General features: G+C 39.0%; 1 protein-coding gene and 1 long non-coding RNA gene across 6 annotated transcripts in view; one reads left to right on the plus strand and one right to left on the minus strand.

Annotated features, from left to right (window-relative positions):
* LOC129775028 (neurotrimin-like) overlaps positions 1-3614 on the plus strand; it is a 176034-nt gene extending 172420 nt beyond the window's left edge. For 4 of the 5 annotated variants that reach the window (XM_055779190.1, XM_055779188.1, XM_055779191.1 and 1 more), the window contains exons 10-11: positions 2502-2582; positions 2852-3598. In XM_055779190.1, coding sequence (XP_055635165.1) covers positions 2502-2582; positions 2852-2991 — 221 coding nt within the window. In that variant the 3' untranslated portion in view covers positions 2992-3598. Of the gene's footprint in view, positions 1-2501; positions 2583-2851 lie in introns of all 5 variants that reach the window. The other variant, XM_055779192.1, reaches the window with a different exon arrangement.
* A 10987-nt stretch (positions 3615-14601) lies between these two features.
* LOC129776361 (uncharacterized) overlaps positions 14602-24643 on the minus strand; it is a 52559-nt gene continuing 42517 nt past the window's right edge. Inside the window, exons 2-5 of the long non-coding RNA XR_008743097.1 lie at positions 22518-22587; positions 22302-22446; positions 18584-18641; positions 14602-18522 (exon numbers count right to left, since the gene is read on the minus strand). This is a non-coding gene — a long non-coding RNA (uncharacterized LOC129776361). The remainder of the gene's footprint in view (positions 18523-18583; positions 18642-22301; positions 22447-22517; positions 22588-24643) is intronic.

Consider the following 24643-nt stretch of genomic DNA (forward strand, 5'->3'; position numbering starts at 1 on the left):
TTACTATTGGCGATAGGCGGCGGAAGAGGATCTGAGACAAAATTTTGTAGGCACCATTCAGGATTGTGATGGCACGATAGTTCCCACAATCCAACTTGTCGCCTTTTTTATAGATGGGGCAGATTACCCCGTCCTTCCACTCCTCCGGTAGCTGTTCTGTGTCCCAGATCCTGACTATCAACCGGTGCATATACTCTACAAGTTTTCTCGGACCTCCCTTGAAGAGCTCCGCTACGAGGCCATCCTTACCAGCTGCTTTGTGGTTCTTGAGCTGATTAATGGCCTCCTTAACTTCACCCATCGTCGGGGGTGGTACGTCGTCGTTGTTCATTGCACCGGTGTAGTCCTCCTCAACGCCGTCTAGGTCTCCTGTCTGCGCGCTGTTCAGGTGTTCATCGTAGTGCTGCCTCCACCTTTCGATCACCTCGCGTTCGTTCGTCAAGATGCCTCCTTCCTTGTTTCTGCACATTTCGGCCCGCGGCACAAAGCCTTTGTGCGAGGCGTTTAGTTTCTTGTAGAACTTCCGCGATTCTCGAGAACGATAAAGCAGCTCCATCTCCTCACACTCTTTCTCTTCCAGGCGGCGCTTTTTTTCCCGAAAGAGATGTGTTTGCTGCCTTCGTTTCAGTCTGTATCGTTCCACGTTTTGTCGAGTCGCTCGTTGCAGCATGGCTGCGCGTGCTGCATCCTTCTCGTTCAGGAGCGCTCGGCACTCGTCGTCAAACCATTCGTTCCGTTGTCCTCGTTGTTCATACCCGATGACGGTCTCTGCTGTGCTGCTAATTGCTGATTTTAAGGAGTTCCAGCATTCATCGAGGGGAACAGCATCCAGTTCGTCTACCCCCGGTAACGCAGCTTCAAGACGCTGCGAATATGTTGCAGCAACGTTCGGCTCCTGTAGTCGTCGTAGGTGGTACCGTGGTGAGCGCTGGTGTCTTATGTTATTGACGACTGACAGTTTAGAACGCAGTTTGACCATCACCAGGTAGTGGTCTGAATCGATGTTAGCGCCACGATAGGTTCTGACGTCGATGATATCCGAGAAGTGCCGACCGTCGATCAAAACGTGGTCAATTTGTGTTTCTGTTTGCTGTGGTGATCTCCAGGTGTAACGGTATTGGAGGCTGTGCTGGAAGAAGGTGCTACGTATGGCCATGTTCTTGGAGGCAGCGAAGTCGATAAGTCTTAGGCCGTTTTCGTTGGTTCGCTGATGGGCGCTGAACCTACCAATTACCGGTCTGAATTCCTCCTCCTGGCCGACCTGAGCGTTCAAATCACCGATGACGATTTTGATGTCGTGTTTTGGGCAGCGATCGTATTCACGCTCTAGCTGCGCGTAGAATTCTTCTTTATCGTCATCGGTGCTAGCTAGATGGGGGCTGTGGACGTTGATAATGCTGATATTGAAGAAGTGGCCTCTCATCCTCAATCTGCACATTCTTTCATTGATCGGCCACCAACCAACCGTTTTTGCATCTCCCCCATCACGATGAAAGCTGTACCCAGCTCGTGTGTGTTGCTGCAGCTCTGATAGATGGTATATCCACCATGGAACGATCGCACCATCGAATCTTTCCAGCACACCTCCTGGAGCGCTACGATGTTGAAATTGCGGGCTCTCAATATTTCCGAAAGAATTCGGGTACTCGCAAGAAAATTGAGAAACTTGCAGTTCCATGTTCCGAGTTTCCAATCTCTAGTCCGTGTTCTTTGCGTAGGTCTAGTCCGATTGTCCTGTCTCGAATTTCTTTGTGAATTTTCCTGTGCGTTTTATTTTTACGGATGGCTTGCAGGGCCTGCACCAACCCCCTGTCTCGCCGGAGGACCGTCGTGAACAGCTCTTTTTAGAGTCCCCGCTGGCACGAAGACAGTGATCAGCCGCCCCTAACATGGGGATCAGACGCTGTTTTGAGCCGCACCTCCATGGTGAACAGACGCTCGGATAGGCCCCCTTCCCTGTCAGCATACGACCAAGATCCCACCGGGGTTGGTTACCCGATCTTCACTATGGTTACTCGTACCCCAGCCGGTACCACGGGGAGGTAGGGATAGGAGTTACTGGACAGGAAGCTAAGGACCACGAATGGGGTCTATTTTATGCCTGCAGGTACGCGAAGTACCGATGGTACGCTTAGTCCAGTCATTTACCAACCAATAATGATAATGTGATAATGCATGGCGATTAGGCATCCATGTCTAACATTGATCTTCGCGTTCTATTTCTGTTAAAATAGAAACGGATTTTCGGGTGGAATTAACATGCTTTCAAAACGAAAAATATTGATGGAAATTAACTATACCCTTTCAAAAAAGTTTTGTATGTAACACAGTAACACATTTTCTGCAAATGGGTAAAAATTCTATTCGAAAATCGTGTCTGATAAGGTTTTTTATATTATGGACAAATTGGAATTCGTATTTGTATTGTATTTTTATGTGCTAAAAATACATTACAAATACAAATATATTGTTGCTTTATAACAGTTTCTTTTTTTTTTTAGATAAATCACGAAAGAGTCACACCTTCTACGAAACCAATGATGTTATCGACGATGATGCGGAAAGCACAAGCAAAAGAAAAGGTAACTATCAAAGAGTGGCAACATATAACGAGGAGTACCGAACTGCAAAATGATATTGTGTCTAACAACTATCCGTATGTCATATTTGAGTTTTCATTCGCGTACAAGCTAACAAAAATTCGGAAATTATAAATTGAGGCCTATAGAGAAAGGTTCTCAGTTGTAATGTATACGGATTGAGTATTAGAAGCAATGCATTTGTGTGTGAAACGGACTTCTCGTTCCACTAAAAACAAACTACATTTTTTAATCACCCATTTTTCTTTTAGATTTGATCGTTGGAGGAAGAAATGACGAAAGCTATGAAATATCCAGCTCAACCGCAACCTGGCTGCTGCCTTCCAAACTGAATGTATTGTTAATTGTGCCATTTGCATTACTTTGGTTCGCCTTCCTGCCGACAGTATGACGCTTATAATGAATGGGCTACGAATGTGTTAAGAAATAAGAATACTTATCCATGAATAGTTGTTTCTTGGAAAGAAGAAGAAGTTGAATGACTGAGATCGCTTGTACGTTTAGCTGAATTATTTATTGTATTACAATAAGGAAGCAGAAAAAACATTGTACATAGCACAAAACGTTGAATGGAGAGTATTCGTGAAACGAAAGCAAAAAAATGAAACATATCGTTAGGTTATTTGGATGCTATACTATAAATGCTAGGGAATCAATAATTATGTGCTGAAATTTACTTTACAATTACTCTAGAAAAAAAAACAAACGATGGGCCGTTTGTAGAAAGCATTGCTATAAAAGACATACGGGGACTATGATATAGATATTTGTTAAGGCTAACGTCAGATATAATAGGGATTATTCCCATGAATGTCGGAGGTTAGCGACATATCAATGTAAATGTTACAATTACCGTACATAGTCTATAAATAACACATATGAAGAACAATAAAACGCACGTGTTTTTATTTTCGCTCTGAAAGCTATTGTGCATGTAACTATTTCAAAGTGTTAAATGCGAATGGCTCGTTAATTTTTCGTCTCCGTTCCGCGTTTTAACCTATTTTGGTGTATGAAAAATGTAGCTGTTAATTGAAAAATTGACATGTGATAAAATTAGCTACAATCAAAATATTAGAATTATCTTCGCATATTTTTTGTTGGTGTTAGATGAGCAGATTGGTATCTAAATTTATGTCGATTATGAAGTTTCCAGATGGAGAATACTAGAGTCTTGCAGTCGAATAAATTCAATGGTTGATTATTGTTCAAATGTCTCAGACCACGTGAGGAAATCATTCTCACATCAATTGTAAACACATTTAGCCTTTTTCATTTGATCGGTCTTTGACAGTATCACACGTAATCTTAAGCTATTCTACTAACTTGATGTCTATGTATAAAATGTTGTCCAAATTCTCAAAAACAACAAACAGCTATTAGATCCGTAATTCTCGCCCACCGGGTATGAGTTGGATTCGTCCTGTTGATGGTTTAGATGTTGCTAGCAGGGTTGTATGTATTTTTCCGATTTGACTTATTCATTTCTTTCATTTGACGAAAATATGTTAGAAAAAAAACTAAGTCACTTGGTTGCTCAGCATTAGACCATTTCCGGCATTCGTTGCTTTTCTTTTGCACCTGAAGGAACCACATTGTTTGCTTGATGATGACTTTCATCTGGTGCAGTCGGCAGGGCTCGGCATAGTCATAGTCAACTGAGGATAGTGAGCTGACTATCTGACTGACTATATCCGTATTCAGTTGGAAATGACTTTTGGCTTCTTCACGCAGTTTCTCCGCCAAAACGATTAAACGATCAGTCGGGCGTTTAGTCGCTATCTACCTCTACCGACTCGACTATATCATTTAATTCTTCCCAGTCATATTGTCTTCATTGCATTTTGAAGTGACTTCCCCCAAAACAAATTCGTTCCTCTCTTCCTCTCCCATGTATCATTATGCATGCATCGATGTTTGAGTTCAACGTGGTTTGACAAACGCTACAGGTGAGCTAGATTTACACGACGACCTTTATAGCATACTTGATAAATGTCTAAGTTCGTTGGTTTTAGTTCACGATGGGTAGACAATTAACCGTCCTACTTTTTTGCATCAGAAATCAAGTTTTCGTTCCTCTTTATATGGACATAAAAAAAATATGATTGAACATTTCTTTAATGGAAAAAAAAGGTCGGAATTGATCCCAAGACACGGTAAAATGATATTACAGCATGACAACACACCGATGCACACCACTAAAGCCGTGAAGGAAGCAATAAAAACTCTTTTGTTATCGCAGCCACCTTTTTTTCAGGACCTCGCCCCGTCAGACTATCTCCTTTTTGCTGCAATGGGACATGCACTTGCAGAGCAGCACTTCGCCGAATATGGAGATGTAAATAACGTAATGCTTCAGAATTCGGACGACTTTTTGATCCGGACACTTTATCATTATATTGAATATCATACCAAAACCAAAACATCATCTACATACAAATGACTGATAGGTCCTACTGAATCATTTCTACAATTCAGTGCAGTATCAATTAAAGTAATTAGCTATTAAAAATAAATATAAAAAGTCACAGGAGGTTTGTGTCCGAGACACGACCGCATAGTTGACCAAGGATTCCGTTCACTTCTATGTACACTAGGGTGCCAATGAATGTATAGGAAAAAATCGACCCTGAAATTTCAAAAAGATACCCTATACAAAATGTTCACCACCTCGAAAAAACACCCTATGCCAAATTTCAGCTCAATCGGACTTAAGGGAAAGTGGCGCAAAGCGGTCAAAGTTTGAGTTTTTTGAAAATCGAAAAATCACGCAAGGGGGGAGTAAAGGAAATCGGGCTTTTCGAAAAAAAAAAGTTGATGCCAAGTGTCTTAAAATGGCATGAATCGTCGAGATCTAGTGTCATCTCGAAAAAAAAATTTGTTAAAAATCGACACTCTGGGACACAAACATTTTTTCAAGATAACTGTAAATCTCGACGAGTAATACAATTACAAGACATTTGGCATCGGAAACTTTTTTTAAACCTCGATTTTCGGTGATTTTTCGTTTTTCAAAAAAACTCAAATTTTAACGTTTGTGACACCAGTAAATGAAGTCCGAATGAGCTACTATTTTGCATAGGGTATATTATTGTGCAAATCAACATTTCGTAGCATGTTCCGAATGAAAAATTGTGATAACTATTTTTATTATCACCCTAAACCATACTTTTCGTTTCACATGCCGAAAAGAAACCCAGAGTGTCGATTTTTGACAAAAAACAATTTTCGATATGACACTAGATCTCGACGTTTCATGCAATTTTAAGACATTTGGCATCAAAAAAAATCGAAAACCTCGATTTCCTTTACTCCCTCCTTGGGTGATTTTTCGATTTTCAAAAAACTCAAACTTTGACCGCTTGCGCCACTCTCCCTTAAGTCCGATTGAGCTGATATTGCATAGGGTATTTTTTCGATGTGGTGAACATTTTTTATGGGGTAACTTTTTGAAACTCGAGATGACCATTTTCATTGGCACCCTAATGTACATCCATACCTCGATATACGGTCGCTCTTTATACGGTATTTCGCTGTAACGGCCCTCTTCAATTCAGGCACGTTTTCGCATCACGGCCTGAAATGTTTCGTTATAATGGCAAAAAAAAATGAGGAATGGTTCAAAAATCACTTTCGTACAGAAGTGAAAAAAATATTTGCGAGACAATCACTTGAGTAACATGAAGTTGTTTAATTTTTTTTTATAGATAATTGTTGGTTTTAATGTATGTATGTTGTACGTATTGCACGTTTTATGTTTATGTTATGTATGTATTTTTGATTGATATGAATTTAATTTTTCATTCAAATGAAATAAATATAAAAAGATTAAATGCATTCTGAATGATAAACCATGTTACATATTCAACAAATTTGGAACTAATGTGATCGAATTTGTATGAATTTGAATCAGAATAATTGATTCCTTATACGGCTTTAGGCTTTGCGGCCGAATTTCGTGGAACGAATCTATGCCGTAAAGCGAGGTATGGGTGTATTTGCAAGCCGATTTCCCCCAGGCAGCTTGGTTTTGATGTCTCTGTTAGGGATATTGGGATTTTCACCAATCAGAAGTAGGTATTTCCGTTAGGATGGGGGTAGAGTTTCTTTCTATTGTTCGATAGTTAGTTTCATGTCATATATTATTTTCTTTTCAATATAAAAAATTGTTACGGAGTGCCGAAATCGATTGACGTAAAAATTTCATCAGTCCATAATGAAATGACTGACCAATACGTGTTTGAAATTGGACCTATTTCAACGAGGTGGGTGATTTTCGATTTTCAATTTGAACCCCAATATGTTTCCGAAAGCCGTAATTCTACGTCAAAATCAAAAAAATATTGGAGCTTCACAAACCCATGTTGAGCCGAGTGGTTAAAGCATGCAGCTAACAATCTACCTCATTGAATTTAATTTATACAATCGAGAAAAGTTAATCATCAGGCTAAAATATCTAATTCTAAATAAACGATGGTAAGAAAATTGATATACAATCCCCAGAAAGTAAAAAAAAACTGCCTCGAAAAGAAGTATTTTTGAGTAACACAAGATGTCCGAAATAAAGAACACATTCAGAAGATGATTCTAAATTCAGATGAATCAATATTTTATGACGATTTTTTTTTATTACAGGAGTTTCGTAAGAATATGTTACAGACCCTAGAAAGAGTGAGGCAAAGATCCGTGGGACATCAAAAACCCCAAGAACACTGAAACTCTTGAAGATCATATTAAGGAAATGTTGCTCAAGACGGATTTCGGCTGAGAGAAGAAGGAATTAGCATAGAGTAGACAAACTGTATTCCCTGTGAGTGAAAAAAAATCGATGTTGCAGGTGCTGATTTTGGCTCCTTCCGTACGACTTCCTAAAGAATCCCGAACCCCAACCAGCATTGTCAGGAGTATTCTTATAGGCTGGAGAGTCGGTCGGTCGGAGTCTGGGTGGATGAACTCGGCTGCATTCGAGGGTGTCAGAGGAATTATTGTAATATATTGACATAGGACTATGTCTTTGATTTCTATATAGGGGAGCAACTCTACGAAAAATGTAACGATTCATTAAGAGTTTTCAAACGCATATTTCTCAAAATCGTTATTGCGACATATGTTGTGTTGTATACCATTAGACAGGAAATTTATCCAGCATTTTTTTTGCTTAAGACACGACAGTGAATATAGGGAAAAAAAAGTTAACAATTTGACAATTGAAACGGGTATGTTTTTTCGATTTAATAGCCACTCGTTTTCCCCCACAACGCAGCGAGCAATCTTTTTGCCTACAATTCGGCGTCAGCTCACAATGTGATTAGATGCGTATTATGAATTATTCTCGATTTGCCGATAATATGTATTTATCAGTTGTCAGAATCACTGGAGGGATGATCTAGGAATAATCTTGAAGACGATAATGGATGATTTCACTATATACTCCCCAAAGATTTGACGGGGGTCTTGCTCAAAAGGTTAAACGTTGATAGAGATTTTATTAGATTGAAGTTCAGATTGTCCCATCAATTCGTGCTCAAATCACGTTTTATCGTGTAGGTCTTGCCACTAACGGACTAACGGATTTCGATGCCTTACGATGAATGCATTGGCGAATTTTTAGTCGAAACAAAAAAATGAATAAAAGGTCTGAGCCTAGAGGGACGGACGGAAACTTGACGTACGACTTCGAGAATAATTGCTTTTGAATTGAGTTGTTGTACCTGTTCAGAAATCCGTAAATTTAACTCGTCCACCTCTCCGAATGGTGAGCCTAGAAGAACCTTTCGTTATATGAACTGAACGGTACTTCAAACGGATTGTAAGAGAAATCAGATAGATATTTCAACATTACCACGAAAAACTCGAGATTCTCTGGTATTCTCGTATCGATGCTCATAAATGTACATACAAATCTTTATTGATATATCATCCCTACAGAAATATTCTCTCGGTCGCCTTTTCCTTTCATTCATGAAATTTTACTGAACACTAAAAGAAGCCATCATCTTGCGGTGCATCCTTAAACTTAAGTTGAAATAGCCAGCTTTCTTGAGCACCATTACATTTGTCTAAAACGCCGCCTGTACTGGTTATAATTATATCGCCAGGTAATGCATATAAGGTATATTATGACCATGAGTGCTGTCTTGTGAAATTTGTGTGGATTCTGTAGTGAACTGATCCCAACAAGTACTGCTTGTTTATAGGGATGGATAAGTGGATTTGGGAAAGTGTAGTTGGCTAATTACAACCATTAGTACATCTTGATAAGATATCGCGAACTATTATGCATGAGTGTACCCTTCCGAACCTCTCAATCGGCAGCCAGTTTAGTTCTTCCTTAGTAAAGTTTTAAACATAACCAACGTACTCAATATGATATCCCACATGATACAGACGTGCATTGAACACGATATGACTTGACAACAATCTTTCTAATAAAACCTTTTTCAACGTTAAACCCTTTAAATCAGTCTCTCGCCGAAACTTTGGGGACAATATCTGTGTCTGCTATCGACAAGTGTAGACTAATTTTTAATATGCATCAACTCACCTTGTCCGTCATGAAAAAACATGTGACAACTAATAAGGAAACCAGACCATAGGGTAGAGATGGAGAAAGCAGTACGCATTGCTGAACGGCTCAGTCGCTAACCGTTCACCTAAGTGAACCAGTTCTTTTAAACCGTTTTCGCATTCGTTCTTTCAGCGGTATCAATAAATGTTAGCTGGAACCCAACAAACATAGGCAGCGTCACAACTATTCATGTCCTGACGTTGATATTGTTAGGTAAGACAGAACATTTTCTAAATTGTATGGAATTTATTTTGACGTAGGACTACGTCTAACCGGAAGATATAGGGGGTGAAATGGAAATCTAGGCACTGAACAAGTAGGAAAAAATGCAAGATTTGGAATGCTTATAACTCGAGCATTTCTCAATAGATCGCAAAGGTTTTTGCATCAATTGATAGGAAATATATCTACGCATCTATCATAACGAATAACATTGCATTTTTCTTGAGATAAATAATTGAATAATTGTCAAATATCAAGCATTGTCAAAGTGCACTATGTGCCCATTTTTGATTGGTCCATTTTGTGCTCCTCATATTGTACCGACCAAAACGGGCAACCAGAGCAGCAGCGAAATAGAATGAAGCACGATTGGAAAGGAAAAAGAAAAAATGAACGAAACATTGGTCGCAGTCTCACACATGCGTAATTCTCGAGCCAGCCAGTCAGCTTTAAAATCCCCGCTCCGCTGCCGTAACGATCATTCTTTGTGTGGACACCGACTGGACAACATCGTTGCTGGACGAGCTGGACGGCGAGGGATCGAGTGCCTTTCTCAAGGCAAGAGGGCGGAGGTGGTAGCGCTGGAGTAGAGTAGAGTAGAGTTTTCAAAGGGCCTTTCTCAAGGCTAGAGACGAATGAACTGCAAAAGTTTAAAGTCTCTATAATACAATACCTTCCTTCCTTCAGTAACGATCATTCTCATTCAAACCATACACCACATCGGTTCGCATCACAACACATCAACAAACCAACCCAAGCAGCCATGTCTGGACATGGTAAAGGAGGAAAAGTGAAGGGAAAGGCAAAATCCCGTTCGAACCGTGTTGATCTGGAGTTCCCCGCAAGGGTAGCTAGGCCGAGCGCGTTAGTACCAGTGCACCAGTCCACCTAGCCGGCGTTATATAGTTTCGGCCGCTGAAGTGATCGGAACAGAACACATTCGGTTCGGTGGACATCAAGACAACAGGCAGTTGCAGCGAGTGGCGAGTGGCAAACACAATCGCAAAACGGCATCAGGTAGCAGAAGAAAAAAGTTTGTTCTTTATACAAACTGCTTTGGTGGCAAATCCAGAACAAGCCGGCATCGAGGGCTTTCGAAATGGTTTTTTTCAAAACCACGAGTACTAAGTTTTCTAAATTGGAACCATTCCATAAAACAAGGCGCTTTTCAGGGCCATTAAACCTTCCAAAAAGAGTTTAGGAAATACAGTTCAATGCTTTCTAAAACATTATCCAAAATAATAATAAAACACAAATTGATTTTTTCATAATTTGTTTGCCAGGATCTGATGAGTATGTGAATTTGGCAGTTGTTCTGAGCTTATTGATTTTCACCAATTCTTAAATTGCGCTAGAATATAAAGCACGCGGACTCCAAAAAATATCTTATTTTCTTTCAAACCGTAAACCCGTGTAGTTGTACGGCATCGGCATCGTGGACGTAACAAAGGAGGACAAGTTAAGGGAAAGGCAAAGTCTCACTCGAACCGTGAAGATCTCCAGTTCCCTGTTGGCCGCATTCACTGATTGCTCCGCAAGGGTAACTAGGCCGAACGGATTGGTGCCGGAGCACCAGTATACCTAACAGCGATTATAGAGTTTCGGCCGTCGGAGTGCTCGAGTTGTAATAAATGTAATTTACTGAACAATATGTCACAAGCTGGATGGGAAGAAATTTTCCAACTGTGAAAGCTGTGGCGAGTGGCAAACGCAATAGCTAAACAGGAAGGTTTAACCGAACAAGATGGGAATATCGAGTGATAACAAAAACACAACACCAAAGGTTCTTTTCAGAACCATCAACATATTCATAAAGAGTAAACAGTAAACTTATCCATTTTTCAGGTAGATAGGCACAATATATTTAAAATATATATTTAACAAAAGCTGTCCCCTTTGTATAGTCCTACGTCACTCCGGTTATGTCCCCGACATTACCCACCCGTCTTTTTTGTTAATAAAAGCGAAAAGAAAAGAAAAAGGCTTCTCCAAAAGTCGCAAACTGTAAAAATGTAAAAATAAGTTTCTCACCCAACAATGCTGGGTATAATAATTTGATTTGCACAATTTTTCATATTTTCTGTTGGGACTCAATATAGTTTCCATCAAAGATCATATTGAATAATAGTTCTATCAGAGAAAAATCCCGAAACGACATTTTTTCATTTTCACAAACATTCCGGTTATGGATTACAAGATAACACGTACACGAAATATTCAAGGGAACGAAAAAAAAACTTTTGTTGAATTTGCTTTCCAATTAAAATATTATTTTTTCATCTAATTCATGAGTTGTCTCAGTTTCCACCGGGTTTTTTTTCTGATAATGTATTAAATTGAAAATTTACAGTTTCACCGAAAATAAAATGTCTGACAACACTGCTCCGCGTAAACAAATGCTTTTTCCGATCATTATTTTCCTCGTTATTTTTCGTGTTTTTACGTCCTATAATCTCATTTCTGTGCTGATATTATCAAAAAGCGTCCCGTGTATGAATATATACGTTTGTGCATTGATTCGGTGTGCCGTTATTGTACTTTTTCATTTCTCGCGAGTTTTGTGTTATTGTTAGAGGAACAATATAACAATAACACTTTACTTTCCACGCCGATTTTTTATCCTGAAGCGACATCTACCGGTCAACTAACGATACTAATACTCCAGAGCTTTCATCTCTCGTGTTTGTATCTGCTCGAATCTCTGGAAGCTCCGTTTGTCAGAGCACTGCATAACCGTAGACGTTTCTAAAACTTCGCATCACCGTCGTCTAGTGATACTCTATGATTCAGCTGATACCGTGATCTTGTTTTTTTTCGGGAAAACATAATTATAAAAGCACTAAGAGACTTGCTGATCCGCGCAGACTCAATGGACACGCGCTTAGGCAACTACGACGAGAATATTCTCATCAGGAACATGATGCTCTACGGTACACAACAATTGAAACGATCGATTCCAACCAATCATTAGAAAGGTCTACATTTCTCCAGAACATTGATCAGCTGAATCTCGATGACACAATTGACCCCATAAATCGCTCGAGATCTTTCTTGGAAGTGCTAGACGAAATCAACACCTCAGTTGCACATCAACCTGACCAACACATTGTCGAAAACCGATGCGCGCAAATTTTATCGAAGCAGAAATCCAAGACTACTTCCCATTCGATTGATTCTACGCCGGATGTGCCAATCGTGAACTCTAGTGAATCTACTGTCAACGAACCTTCATCTCTTGATCATGTTGATGGTTATAGTAAACCGTCGCAGTCCATACCTATAACAGAAACCGCAATGGCGCTAATGTTATCCGGAGTAATACAAGGAATTCGATCGTTGCCAAAATTTGAAATGCTAGTGACGACATGGTAGCGTTCTATGTAACTCCATTTATCCCAGATCAGAAAGAGGGCGACTAGAAACAACATATTCACGACATTGTGAACGTGGACTCATCGTTGGTCAAAGTCGTGAAGCTAGTTTCTGGTGGGAAAAGACTGGAAACCCTGTCGTTTGTTTCCTTCAAAGTGGCAGTTAGTAAAGGTGTATCCAACGTGATTGGCGATCGTTGGTACTGGACAGAAGGAGTCATTGTTCGAATTTTCGATCACGACAAAAAAAAATGAATGGGTTATATCTATGATATAACCGCAAGGTTGAGGTGGGACTACCGTTAGCTTAGTAATCATTTGTTTGTATTGATTAAATTATTGATTGAATGAAAGAATTTTCGAATTCAATTGAATACAACATATTTACTGTGTAAGTAAAAAATTTGAACAAACGCCATGTAATATAAGGCACCTTGGTTTTGATGGTTGTGTTAGGGAACACATGTCGGTTGGAACAAAAGTTACCCCCAACTTGCATGTATTTGCAATGCCAATTTCCCCAGGTAGCTTGGTTTTGATGACTGTATTGGGGAAACCGTAATTCTGGGTTAGGGCGTTTAGATGACGCTTGACATTTTACAGCGGTTGTGACCCTACAGTCATTCATTGCCATAAGCTGGTTCGTCAACATAGGGAAAATGATACTCCCTTATCCTTCATCTCATTCAAATTGAGTGTCTGAGGTGTCTGAGTCTATCGAGAATGTGATCACCTCCCAAAATTTCTGGCCGGCAGGAGTTTCCATAGCTCCTTTCTTAGTTCGAAAACCAATAACAGTGCAAGGGGAACCGCAAACTCTACCACGTCAGGCTGTATCCAGCTCTAACCTACAACCTCAAACAGTACAAGTCAATCATCAACTTCAACAAACCGCTGATAACTTCCAAAATCCTTTTATGTAACCGCTCGACCCCAATTCTCGTCCAAAGAATGCACGAGGATTCGAACAAGGCGAAGGATCAATATATCAGATGAACGGAATCTTCAACGACAACAACCGTCCACTGGACCTTTGCTTCACGAACTCAGAGATGGTTCCAAATACGATAGTGACTGCAGCTCTATCTGCTTTAGTAAAATTGTGTCGTCATCACCCTCGGCTTCTGATTTCGTTGCTTGAATTGTCACCACTCATTTTCACAAATACCATCGAATCAATCAATTACAACTATCGTAAAGAAAACTTCACATCAATGAATCGTTTCTTCACAACTATCAACTGGAATGATATTCTGAATGACAGTGACATCGAAGAAGCCACAATGTCCATGTCTCATGTACTACTCTATGCGATTGATCAGTTTGTCACTAACAAAACGATGAAGGATCCTCCTCATCCTCCTAATCAATTGAAGCGATTGCGAAAAGTGAAACGTTTCACTTTGAAATTCTCAAAAAACCGCACTGATTTCTGGAGAGTTCGTTACTCTGTTGTCAACAAAAACTTCAAATGTTTGAACAACGCTTTATTTAGAGTTCACTTGAACCGCGTTCAAAGCAATCTACGACCCAACCCTAAGAATTTCTGGAGCTACGTCGATGCCCAAAGAAAAGAAGTTGGACTACTTACCGGGGTGATACGAGAAAACGTGAAGGCATCAAACAAGTAAAGCATTTGTACGCCTTTTCGCGAATAATTCAGTAACGTTTTCGTTAGCGAAAATCTCGACAACGAGCAAATTCGCCTTGCAGCCAGCAGCGTACCTTGTCTGCCTATATGCACCCTTCCAACAATCAACGTTAACAGAGTTCAACTTGCCTGTTCTGAAATCAAGAATTCATCGAACCCTGGTCCAGACGGTATTCCATCCATCATGTTTAAAAAGTGCTCTACCAGTCTTTCGTCTGCGCTGTGCCTGCTATTCAACCGCTCATTATCCTCTGGAAAATTTCCACGTGCTTAGAAAAATTCATGTTTTCCCAGTCTACAAAAAGGGCAACAGGAAAGATGTAGAAAACTACAGAGGAATCGCCAGTCTTTGTTCTGTTACAAAATTATATGAAATTAGAGTTTTAGATTTCATCTCTCATGCCTGCAGAAGTTATATTTCCGAACAACAACACGGTTTCGTTTCCAAACGGTCCACATCAACTAATTTGGTATTATACACATCAATTATCGCCCGCTTTCTACAATCACGTTTGTAAATTGACGCTGTGTATACTAATTTTTCGGCCGCGTTCGATAAAATCAATCATGCTATCGCAGTGGCTAAACTCAAACGTCTTGGATTTCACGGCTCTTTTTTGAGCTGGTTACATTCATACTTGACAGATCGCATGATGGCAGTAAAAATCGGTGACGCTATATCATCTCCTTTCGAAGTGACATCTGGAGTACTTCAAGGTAGTCACCTTAGTCCTTACATTTTCTTACTTTATCTCAACCATGTTAACTCTTGCGTGAAATGTCAGAAATTCGCATATGCTGATGATTTCAAGCTATTTACATCCGTAAATTGCACTAACGAGGCAGTATACTTACAAAATCAACTCGATCTTTTCCCTGAATGGTGCAATATCAACAGAATGGTTTTGAATCCATCGAAATGCTCAGTCATATCATTCTCGCGGAAGCGTTCACCTACTTTCACCTATTGTCTTTTCGTATAAACTACGCAATGAGCATTTAAATCGCGTTGAGATCATCAAGGATCTTGGCGTCATCCTTGATTCAAAACTAACATTCACTTGTGGAGGCGATCTGGCGTAGTGGTAACATCCATGCCTCTCACGCTAAAGGTCACGAGTTCAATTCTCACTCCCGACATTCTTCCAAAAATGGAAGTAAAAGTGACGAACCAGCCAAATGAGTTGGAAGTCACTATAATACAGTTAAAAAAAAAAAACTAACATTCACAGAGAACATCTCGTATATCACCACTAAAGCATCCAGACTCCTGGGTTTCATATTCCGCATCACAAAACACTTGAAGGACAAACACTGTATCAAAGCTCTCTACTGTGCATTGGTTCGCTCAATCATTGGGTATGCTTGTGTTGTATGGTCGCCTTGCTACCAGAATGGTGTCCAGGGCATCGAGGCAATTCAGCATAAATTTGTTCGTTTCGCTCTACGTAATTTACCCTGGAACGATCCTTCGAATCTTCCTAACAATGAAGCTCGTTGTAGGTTGATTGGGTTCGATTTACTGAGTTTGCGAAGGGACGTCGCTAAGGCGACCTTCATATCTGACCTAATTCTCTCTAATATAGACTGTTCAGGTCTTCTCGATTCCAATAATTTCAATAAAACATCACGAAATTTGCGCACTCGCACATTTCTTTTTATACCCTCCTCACGTACCAATTACGGGTATAATGAACCCGTATCAAGCATGTGTCGCGTCTTCAACCGTTGGTTCACACCCTTTGATTTCAACCTTACTCGTTCTAATTTAAAGAAGACTTTTTATACCGCTCTTAGACAATAAGTAAATAGTATAAATTAAATTTATCATTAGGGCACTAATGTTCAGGCCTGTTGCTAATTGTAATAATAAAAACGAAAACGAAAACGATATGATGCCTAGAACTACCAAAATATTTGAACGGAAAAAATGTCAAACGATCATTGTATTTTACATTTCTCTCTGAAATTATCTCATGTTTACGTAGTTCTCGAACCGTGAACTTCATTCACCTCAAGTATCTGAAATGAAAGTATTTGCAAAGTGCAAACATCTTTCCGATCTATTAAGAAATGTTCGAGTTATAAGCATTCGAAATACGGGTAGGGCTAGCACACAAATCGGCAGAACAAATGTATGGGAAAAAGGAAGTTCTTCCAGTTTTCATGAATTTAAACCGTTTAGAGATTAGCGAATTGTAATGTATAGTATATCAAACAAATCTTAGTGAATTTCCGATTCGATTGGTATGCAAACCATGAGAATTCGTTCACAGTGAAAATAGTTATTAACGTTAACTTTATTTCATGAAAACGTGACCGAAATCTGATTTGGTACCCTTCCTGAAAGACGTAGTTCTACGTCAAAAACGATCCTACGTCATCTCGTCTGAACTCGTCTTAGAATCATCGAGGTCAATCCGGGACGCACACAAACAGGCTCTTTGGAGGCCCTTATCCTCTCGTCACAGTCGAACCTTATCTCATCGGTTTCTGCCGCAGTCGTCCCGGCCTTTTGTTCGATAGGCCGAGATGGGGGAAGTCCAGCCTGTTTCGTCAGCCAAGTACAGATATCTTTCGATCAGATCAACCCGTGATTCGCTGCTTGGTTTCAGCACTACACCGTTTAATCGGCAACGCTCTTCGCGAATCGCGCAGAACGCACCACGCACAGCAATGATGGTCATCAGGAACCGGGAAGTACTGCCGCTAGCATTGTGGAGTGGTTCTGGATTCAAAATTGACATTCAAGCAACACATCTCACACATCGTTGGAAAGGCATCAAGGAACTTTGGTTGCATCATGAGAGTCTCCAAGAGTTTCTCCGATGTTTATTGCCTCAAATCGTTGTATTGCGCGCTGGTTCTTTCCCTGGAGTATGGAAGCGTCGTCTGAAATCCGTGCTTTCAAAACACATGAATCGAATCAGTGCAACGACGTTTTACAAGATACGCTCTCCGACTGCTGCCTTGTCGTGATTCGTTTCGGCTTCCAAGCTAGGCCGCAGTTAGCTGATCCACTTGGACTCTCTGCATACCAGACGAAGTCATTGTTTGTTGCTGATCTCAACGACATTTGTGTAGTGCACAATTCTTGCGAATGTTATCCCGGCGATCGAACTACGGCATGCATTCCGCAATAACGCGATTGCCGCGCCTCTTCAATTCCCCCGTATTTGATTTAAATTTCTCCAGGAACAAGCTAAAGCAACGGTTCTTAACACGTTGAGCCCAGAGTCGGTCCCTAGGGGCTGACGTTGAGCTTTTTGGTAGGAAAGTGATGACTGACCGAGACCGACAGTTATAAAATAATAAAATAAAAACATATACGGTTTGCTTTCAGATTTTCAAGAAAATGTGACTGCTTCCTAGTCGAATTGCTGACTATTTTCTATTTATACCATAATGAGAACTGGGACCGATACTGACATTGTGCAAACGCTCTCGATGCGCGCTGAGTGGAAAGCGCAGCAAGAAAAAAATCGAGGCTTAACGTGTTAACTATGATTAGGTTAAGTTGAAATCATTTGGACCAGGACCAGGACCAGGTTTGTTGATTGTTATTATAAATAAATAAATAAATAAACCAATCCTTGTTTCAAATAAAAAAATAAACATACATTGCCAAAGTAAGCCACGTGCATTTTGCTTGTGAATGACAATATCGTTAACTTTTCTAGTTTTCGCCAGGCGTTGACGTTATATTCAGCTGTGCATTTGAAATCTTTTAATTTTTCTTTACATTTTTGGTAGAATGACCCCCCTTATATAGAAATAAAATACGCAGTCCGACGTCAACAATTTCATCCATCGGTTTAATTTGTGAACGACCAAACGATTTAATGCTTTTCTTTTCATTAGTACTTTTATTCAGAATTCATTCGTCCGTATGGATATAAATTACAACCAGTGTGACAACACGCACACATTTAGGTACTGGAATGGTGCAGATTTCTTCGATTTTCTTGGTACAGATTCTGTACGGTACAGATTACAGGAGTAATAAATTAAAAACATGCGGAGTCGGTAAAACAGATGAAGCAGAGATTTAATTTCGATGATTGGGCCGTCAAAGCTGCTGCGATGTGGAATCCCAGAGACATTCCCAACCTAAAAGGCATTAAAGAAGTATTGGAAGCGTTTTCAGGTTTCTATGATGAGAAATGAATACCGTGTCTAAACATGAAATTGCTCCGTAAAAAAATCTCTGTTGGTCAAAAATCGGTTACCTGGGAAGAAATGAAATGTGTTCTAATATTCTTACTATGCAGCATACTATGCCATACAAATGAAACATAAATTTCTGTATTACTCGAGAATTAATCAAGCAAATGAAACCAAATTTGGCATATTGAGGTTTTAAGGTGCAATAAATGTTTTTACGGTGGTTTGATACTCTTCTCCCTTTCTTAGGGGGGGGGGGGGGGGGGCTGCCATACAAATGAAACACAAATTTCTGCATTACTCGAGAATTATTCAAACAAATGAAACCAAATTAGGCATATTGAGTTTTAGGGTGCAATAAATGTTTCTATGATAGTTAGACTCTCCACCCCCTATCTAAGAGGGGCTGCCATACAAATGAAACACACATTTCTGAATTACTCGAGAATTAATCAAGCAAATGAACTAAATTTGGCATGTGGAGGTTTTAGGGTGCAATAAATGTTTCTATGATGGTTAGACTCTCCACCCTCTCTCTCTAAGGGAGGACTGCCATACAAATGAAACACAAATATCTGCATTACTCGAGAATTATTCAAGCAAATGAAACCCAATTGGCATAAAGAGGTTTTAGGGTGCAATAAATGTTTCTATGATAGTTAGACTCTCCACCCCCTCTCTAAGAGGGGCTGCCATACAAATGAAACACAAATTTCTGAATTACTCGAGAATTAATCAAGCGAACTAAACCAAATTTGGCATGCGAAGGTTTTAGGATTCAATAAATATTTCTATGGTGAATACACTCCTCTCCCTCTCTAAGGGGGGCTGCCATACAAACGAAACATCTGCATAGCTCGAGAACTAATCAAGCACAATTTGGGAAGTGAGGGTTTTTGGGTACGAGAAATGTTTCTATAATGGTATGACACCCCTCCCTTCTCTGGAATGGAGAGGGGGTCCCATAAAAATATTACACATATTTCAACCAAAAATATTCGAACCAAACATGACAATTGGAAATTTTCTGAAAACTCTGAAGGAAAATGGGAAAATTCGGAAAATTAAATTCCCATATGTTCTACAATTACATAGTGACAAGTGCTGTTAGTCCATTCGATGTTTGCGCCAGCGAAATTGATCTTTGTTCGATACTGGAAATCGATTTTAATGTGATGAGACGCACTCCTATATCTCCTTCTATCTATACAAAAAAAGGACCGCCGGATGTGTTGATTAGAGCAGTGTGCTTCCCTGAACAGAGCTGTCAATAACGGGCAACGTATGCGTATGCTAGAATAGAAACAACGATGGGGGATAGCAAAAAGAAAATATTTGCGAAGTAAACTCCACCCTTGCATAGTAAGTAAGCTGTCGCGTATAATAATTGCATCTCCTCTGAGGAAAATCTTTTCAGAATCTTTCTGTACCCAAAACAACAAACGTCGCTTATTCTGCTCGTTTTGTGTTTTGTGTTTCCCCTCGAGCTGGGAACGCTTGAAGTGCATCTGCCATTGCAATTAACACAACGATCCGAGTCATGGCAAAGCAGGTGAGAAAAGAGAAGAGTACCAATGATTATGGGTCGCTTCTAGCCATCAGTGTTTGGCTTTGTGTGTGTTGCTTGTTTTCGTTGCGCGAAACTTAAGGGGGTATTCTAGTCTAGAAATCTGAAAAAATCGAAATTTTTTTTTTACCATATTTCTGTAGTTTAGGCATTCAAGAATATACTCTAGAAAGGACTTATCGAAAATCCTATTATTTACCTAGTTAGAGCCATCTTAGTGATGTGGTATCTAACCTGTTATGGCCATCACAATGAACTTCAAACGCGTTTCTCTCGGAACTAGTTTTTTCTAACTGGCGTACACGATATCTCAAGTTCTACTGAACCGATTTATGTCAAATTTATATGAAACTAATCTGCATACATCTCTCTATCGCATGAACCAATAAAAAATTATAACTTTTTAATTTTACTATTTTTAAAAAATCGGTAAACGCAAAAAAAAACGTTTTAAACAGCATTTTTGTTTTCAAACGGCCGCCATTTTGTTAAAACCCATGTTTTTGACTTGTCCGAGGTTCATGCCATAGCGACATCTTTACTGATTCAGAATCTGTTCGATTTTTTTGTTTCAGATAACCAGAAGGACTGGAATCGTGTACGCCATGGCACAACTTTTTTTTGAACACCCTCACTTCACCAGTATGTAACTATTCTAATTATGAATATTTTTTTTCCGTCCTATTTTTGTTTTATTGTTGAAAGATAGATAAACGAATAATGATATAATGGATAGTAAAAATATTCTTTGTTTTATTTTTACGGAGTTCGAAAAAACGTCCGAAATTCGTGTCTCTACACTAGAATACCCCCTTAAAACTTGTTCATTTCCTGTACATGTGAATAGCGCACCTTCGATACTTTTAGTTACCATTCGTATTTGCTCTCGTGCGCATTGGCTCTGTTCTGAAGCAACAAGCTCCTAACTTTGTTGACGGTTTTGACCGAGAGTCGAGAAACGATTTTTCATAAACGGTCATTCTTGCGATGTTTTATTCTTATCGCTGCAACTGTGTGCATATGTTAGACGCGTGTTTGATGCTTGTTGAATTGCGATGCACGGAAGATGCCTCTCGTTGAATACTCAGTGCAATGCGTGCATTGATATAAAGAAACAAATTGCGACATATGACCAATTAGTGTATTATTCTTGCAAAGGCAAGAAAGAATCGTTGCTTCTCGAAATGATTCTACAAAAACCACGCAAGCCATTAAACCTTTTCAGGGTCCCGGAACATTTTACTAAAGAGTTATTTATGAAATTTCGACGTATTCGCAAGAAAAATCCGTAATGATAAACCAACAAATTAAAAAAAAAGATTGATGTGTTCTGAAACTACGTTCGATAAGGGAATAAAGAAGTTATTACTGAAGTCTAGTGAATGAGGTCGTGGTTGCTCTGATATGATTTTACATTATTATCAGAACAAACACAGTTTTCATATTATTTTTGAATTAATAACTAACGAGAATTGTGTTCTATATTTATTAAACTCGAGACGAATGAACTGGAAAAGTTTGTAAAAAGAAAGTTTGAAGAAAAAATATTAATATAACTTTCTGTCAGTTTGAAAATATTCCACTAGTCAACACAATTTGTTTCATCTAATCCGGTTCGAATACGATAACGTGAGAACAGATGCCAATTCATAAAAAGTTTGGGAATAATACCACGTGAAATCAATGCGTAGCATTATTACTGTATCTGTACCCGGATTTACTCCTACATATATCCATTCTGTTTAGAGTCGAGGATTGCAAATCAATCCAAGAATTTGCAATTGATCTGTTCGACCCGATGTATTGCAGAGCTGTCGTTTAGTAAGCGTACATTTTAGCTGTTAATTATTCATCGATATATTGGACCACCCGCTTATTTATTCATCACGATGAATTTTTATTTCGCAACCATCTTTTCATTTTTGGAGCGATTCAAAATAAATCCATAAATGGACGCTGCTTTTAATGAATCATCAATTTATCCAGTTCGTGTTTTTCCTAGTGCATCAGACGGGCTGGTTTTGTTTTCGTTTCGCTGAGAATGTTTTAATAAATAAAGAGAGCGTAAAACAAACATAAATAGTGAATAATTTTTCATATCGAATTCAGCAGCCCCACTCAGCCGGAAACAAAATATAGGGGGCGTGCAGAAACGTACGCTCGCTCGATGTATTTTGTATGCATCCGTGCTCTTCCATGCAACCTCTTCTCGTGCAGTTTTCAATTTGTAATCGGTTCCAGTATTCCAACAGAAGATGTATCTCATTAAAAGCCACATATTATCGCGCAGTATGTGGAAGGGCCTGGAATGGATGAAAAAATGTTAGCATTCGGATGGGGGCTTGTGAAATGGAATACGATAGTTACTACTTACTTTCTCCATCCTGTCAGCCAAATGTAGGTTCAATGTTTTGACATCATATTGAAAAATTATAAAGTATTTTCTGTAATAAGCAAAAAAAAACGATGTCATTAATCAATTGAAGTTCAGCTATACCCGTAGAATGAAATATATTTTTGCATTGCTACCCAATTCCTGGTTCGAAAAATATAGTCTAGGGTGCCAATGATGTCATCTCGAATTTCAAAAAGTGGAGGCGATCTGGCGTAGTGGTAACATCCATGCCTCTCACGCTAAAGGTCACGAGTTCAATTCTCACTCCCGACATTCTTCCAAAAATGGAAGTAAAAAGTGACGAACCAGCCAAATGAGTTGAAAATCACTATAATACAGATAAAAAAAAAAAAAAAAAAAAAATTTCAAAAAGTTACCCCATAAAAAATGTTCACCTCCTCGGAAAAACACCTTCTGCAAAACATCAGCTCAATCGGACTTAAGGGAGAGTGGCGCAAAGCGGTCAAAGTTTGAGTTTATTGAAAATCGAAAAATCACCCAAGGGGGGAGTAAAGGAAATCGGGGGTTTTCGAAATAATTTTTTTGATGCCAAATGTCTTAAAATTGTATAAAACGTCTAGATCTAGTGTCAACTGGATTTTTTTTTGTCAAAAATCGGAATTCTGAGACTTAGTTTTTTTTCGGAGTACGAAACGAATAGTATGGATTTGGGTGCCAATAAAAATAGTTATCTCGATTTTTCATTCGTAAATTGCTTCGAAATGTTGATTTGCACAATAATATATCCTATGCAAATTATTAATTCATTCGGACTTCATTTACCCGTGTCACAAACGTAAAAATTTGAGTTTTTTTGAAAAACGAAAAATCTCCGAAAATCGAGGTTTTAAAAAATTTTGTTTGATGCCAAATGTCTTAAAATTGCATTACTCGTCGAGATTTACAGTTATATCGAATTTTTTTTGTCAAAAAAAAATTGTTTTTTGGCACTTGGTCGTTTTTCTGCCCGAAAAATCGATTTTTGAGATTTTTTTTTGTTTTTTTTAGATAACTGTAAATCTCGACGTGTCATGCAATAAGACATTTGGCATCAAACCTTTTTTTTAAATACCCCGATTTCCGGCAATTTATCGGTTATCAAAAAACTTTAAACGTTAAACGTTTATGACACGAGTAAATGAAGTCCGAATGGGCTAATATTTTGCATAGGGTATATTATCGTGCAAATCAACATTCCGTAGCAAATTACGAATGAATAATCAAGATAACTATTTTTATTGGCACCCAAAACCATAAGTCCCAGATACCGATTTTTTGACCAAACAAAAATTTGAGATGACACTAGATTTCGACGTTTCATGCAATTTGAAGACATTTGGCATTAACTTTTTTTTCGAAAACCCCGATTTTCTTGGGTGATTTTTTCATTTCCAAGAAACTCAAACTTCGACCGGTTTGCGCCACTCTCCTTTAAGTCTGATTGAGCTAAAATTCGGCATAGGGTGTTTTTTCGAGGTAGTGAGCATTTTGTATAGGGTAACTTTTTTAAATTTGAGTGTCGATTTTTTCCCATACATTCATTGGCACCCTAATATACTGCCGTTCTACGCATAGTTGTCCCATGTTACTTTTTCTCAATTTTCACTTTTCTTCATAAAACGATGTTTTGATGCCTTATTTTCCGGAAAAAACACGGAAAAAAAGTTATAGTTTGTTCCCAGCTTTAAAAAAGACGGGTGGGTAATGTCGGGGACATAACCGGAGTGACGTAGGACTATACAAAGGGGACAGCTTTTGTTAAATATATATTTTAAATATATTGTTTTATTTTCTTCTCCTACGTGAATACCTACCTATCTACCTGAAAAATGGATTAGTTTACTGTTTAATCACTCGATATCCCCATCTTGTTCGGTTAAACCTTCCTGTTTAGCTATTGCGTTTGCCACTCGCCACAGCTTTCACAGTTGGAAAATTTCTTCCCATCCAGCTTGTGACATGTTGTTCAGTAAATTACATTTAATGCGCATGCCGGAGAAACACTCCGTGTCGCATTTGAGGCGATTTAAACCTGTAATTGAACATTTCCGATGACAGTGGTACAGTGTCGACTTTCAATGTGGGGTCATAATTTGGACCCCGAA

This window comes from Toxorhynchites rutilus, chromosome 3 (genome assembly GCF_029784135.1).
Source record: "Toxorhynchites rutilus septentrionalis strain SRP chromosome 3, ASM2978413v1, whole genome shotgun sequence".
NCBI lineage: Eukaryota > Metazoa > Arthropoda > Insecta > Diptera > Culicidae > Toxorhynchites > Toxorhynchites rutilus.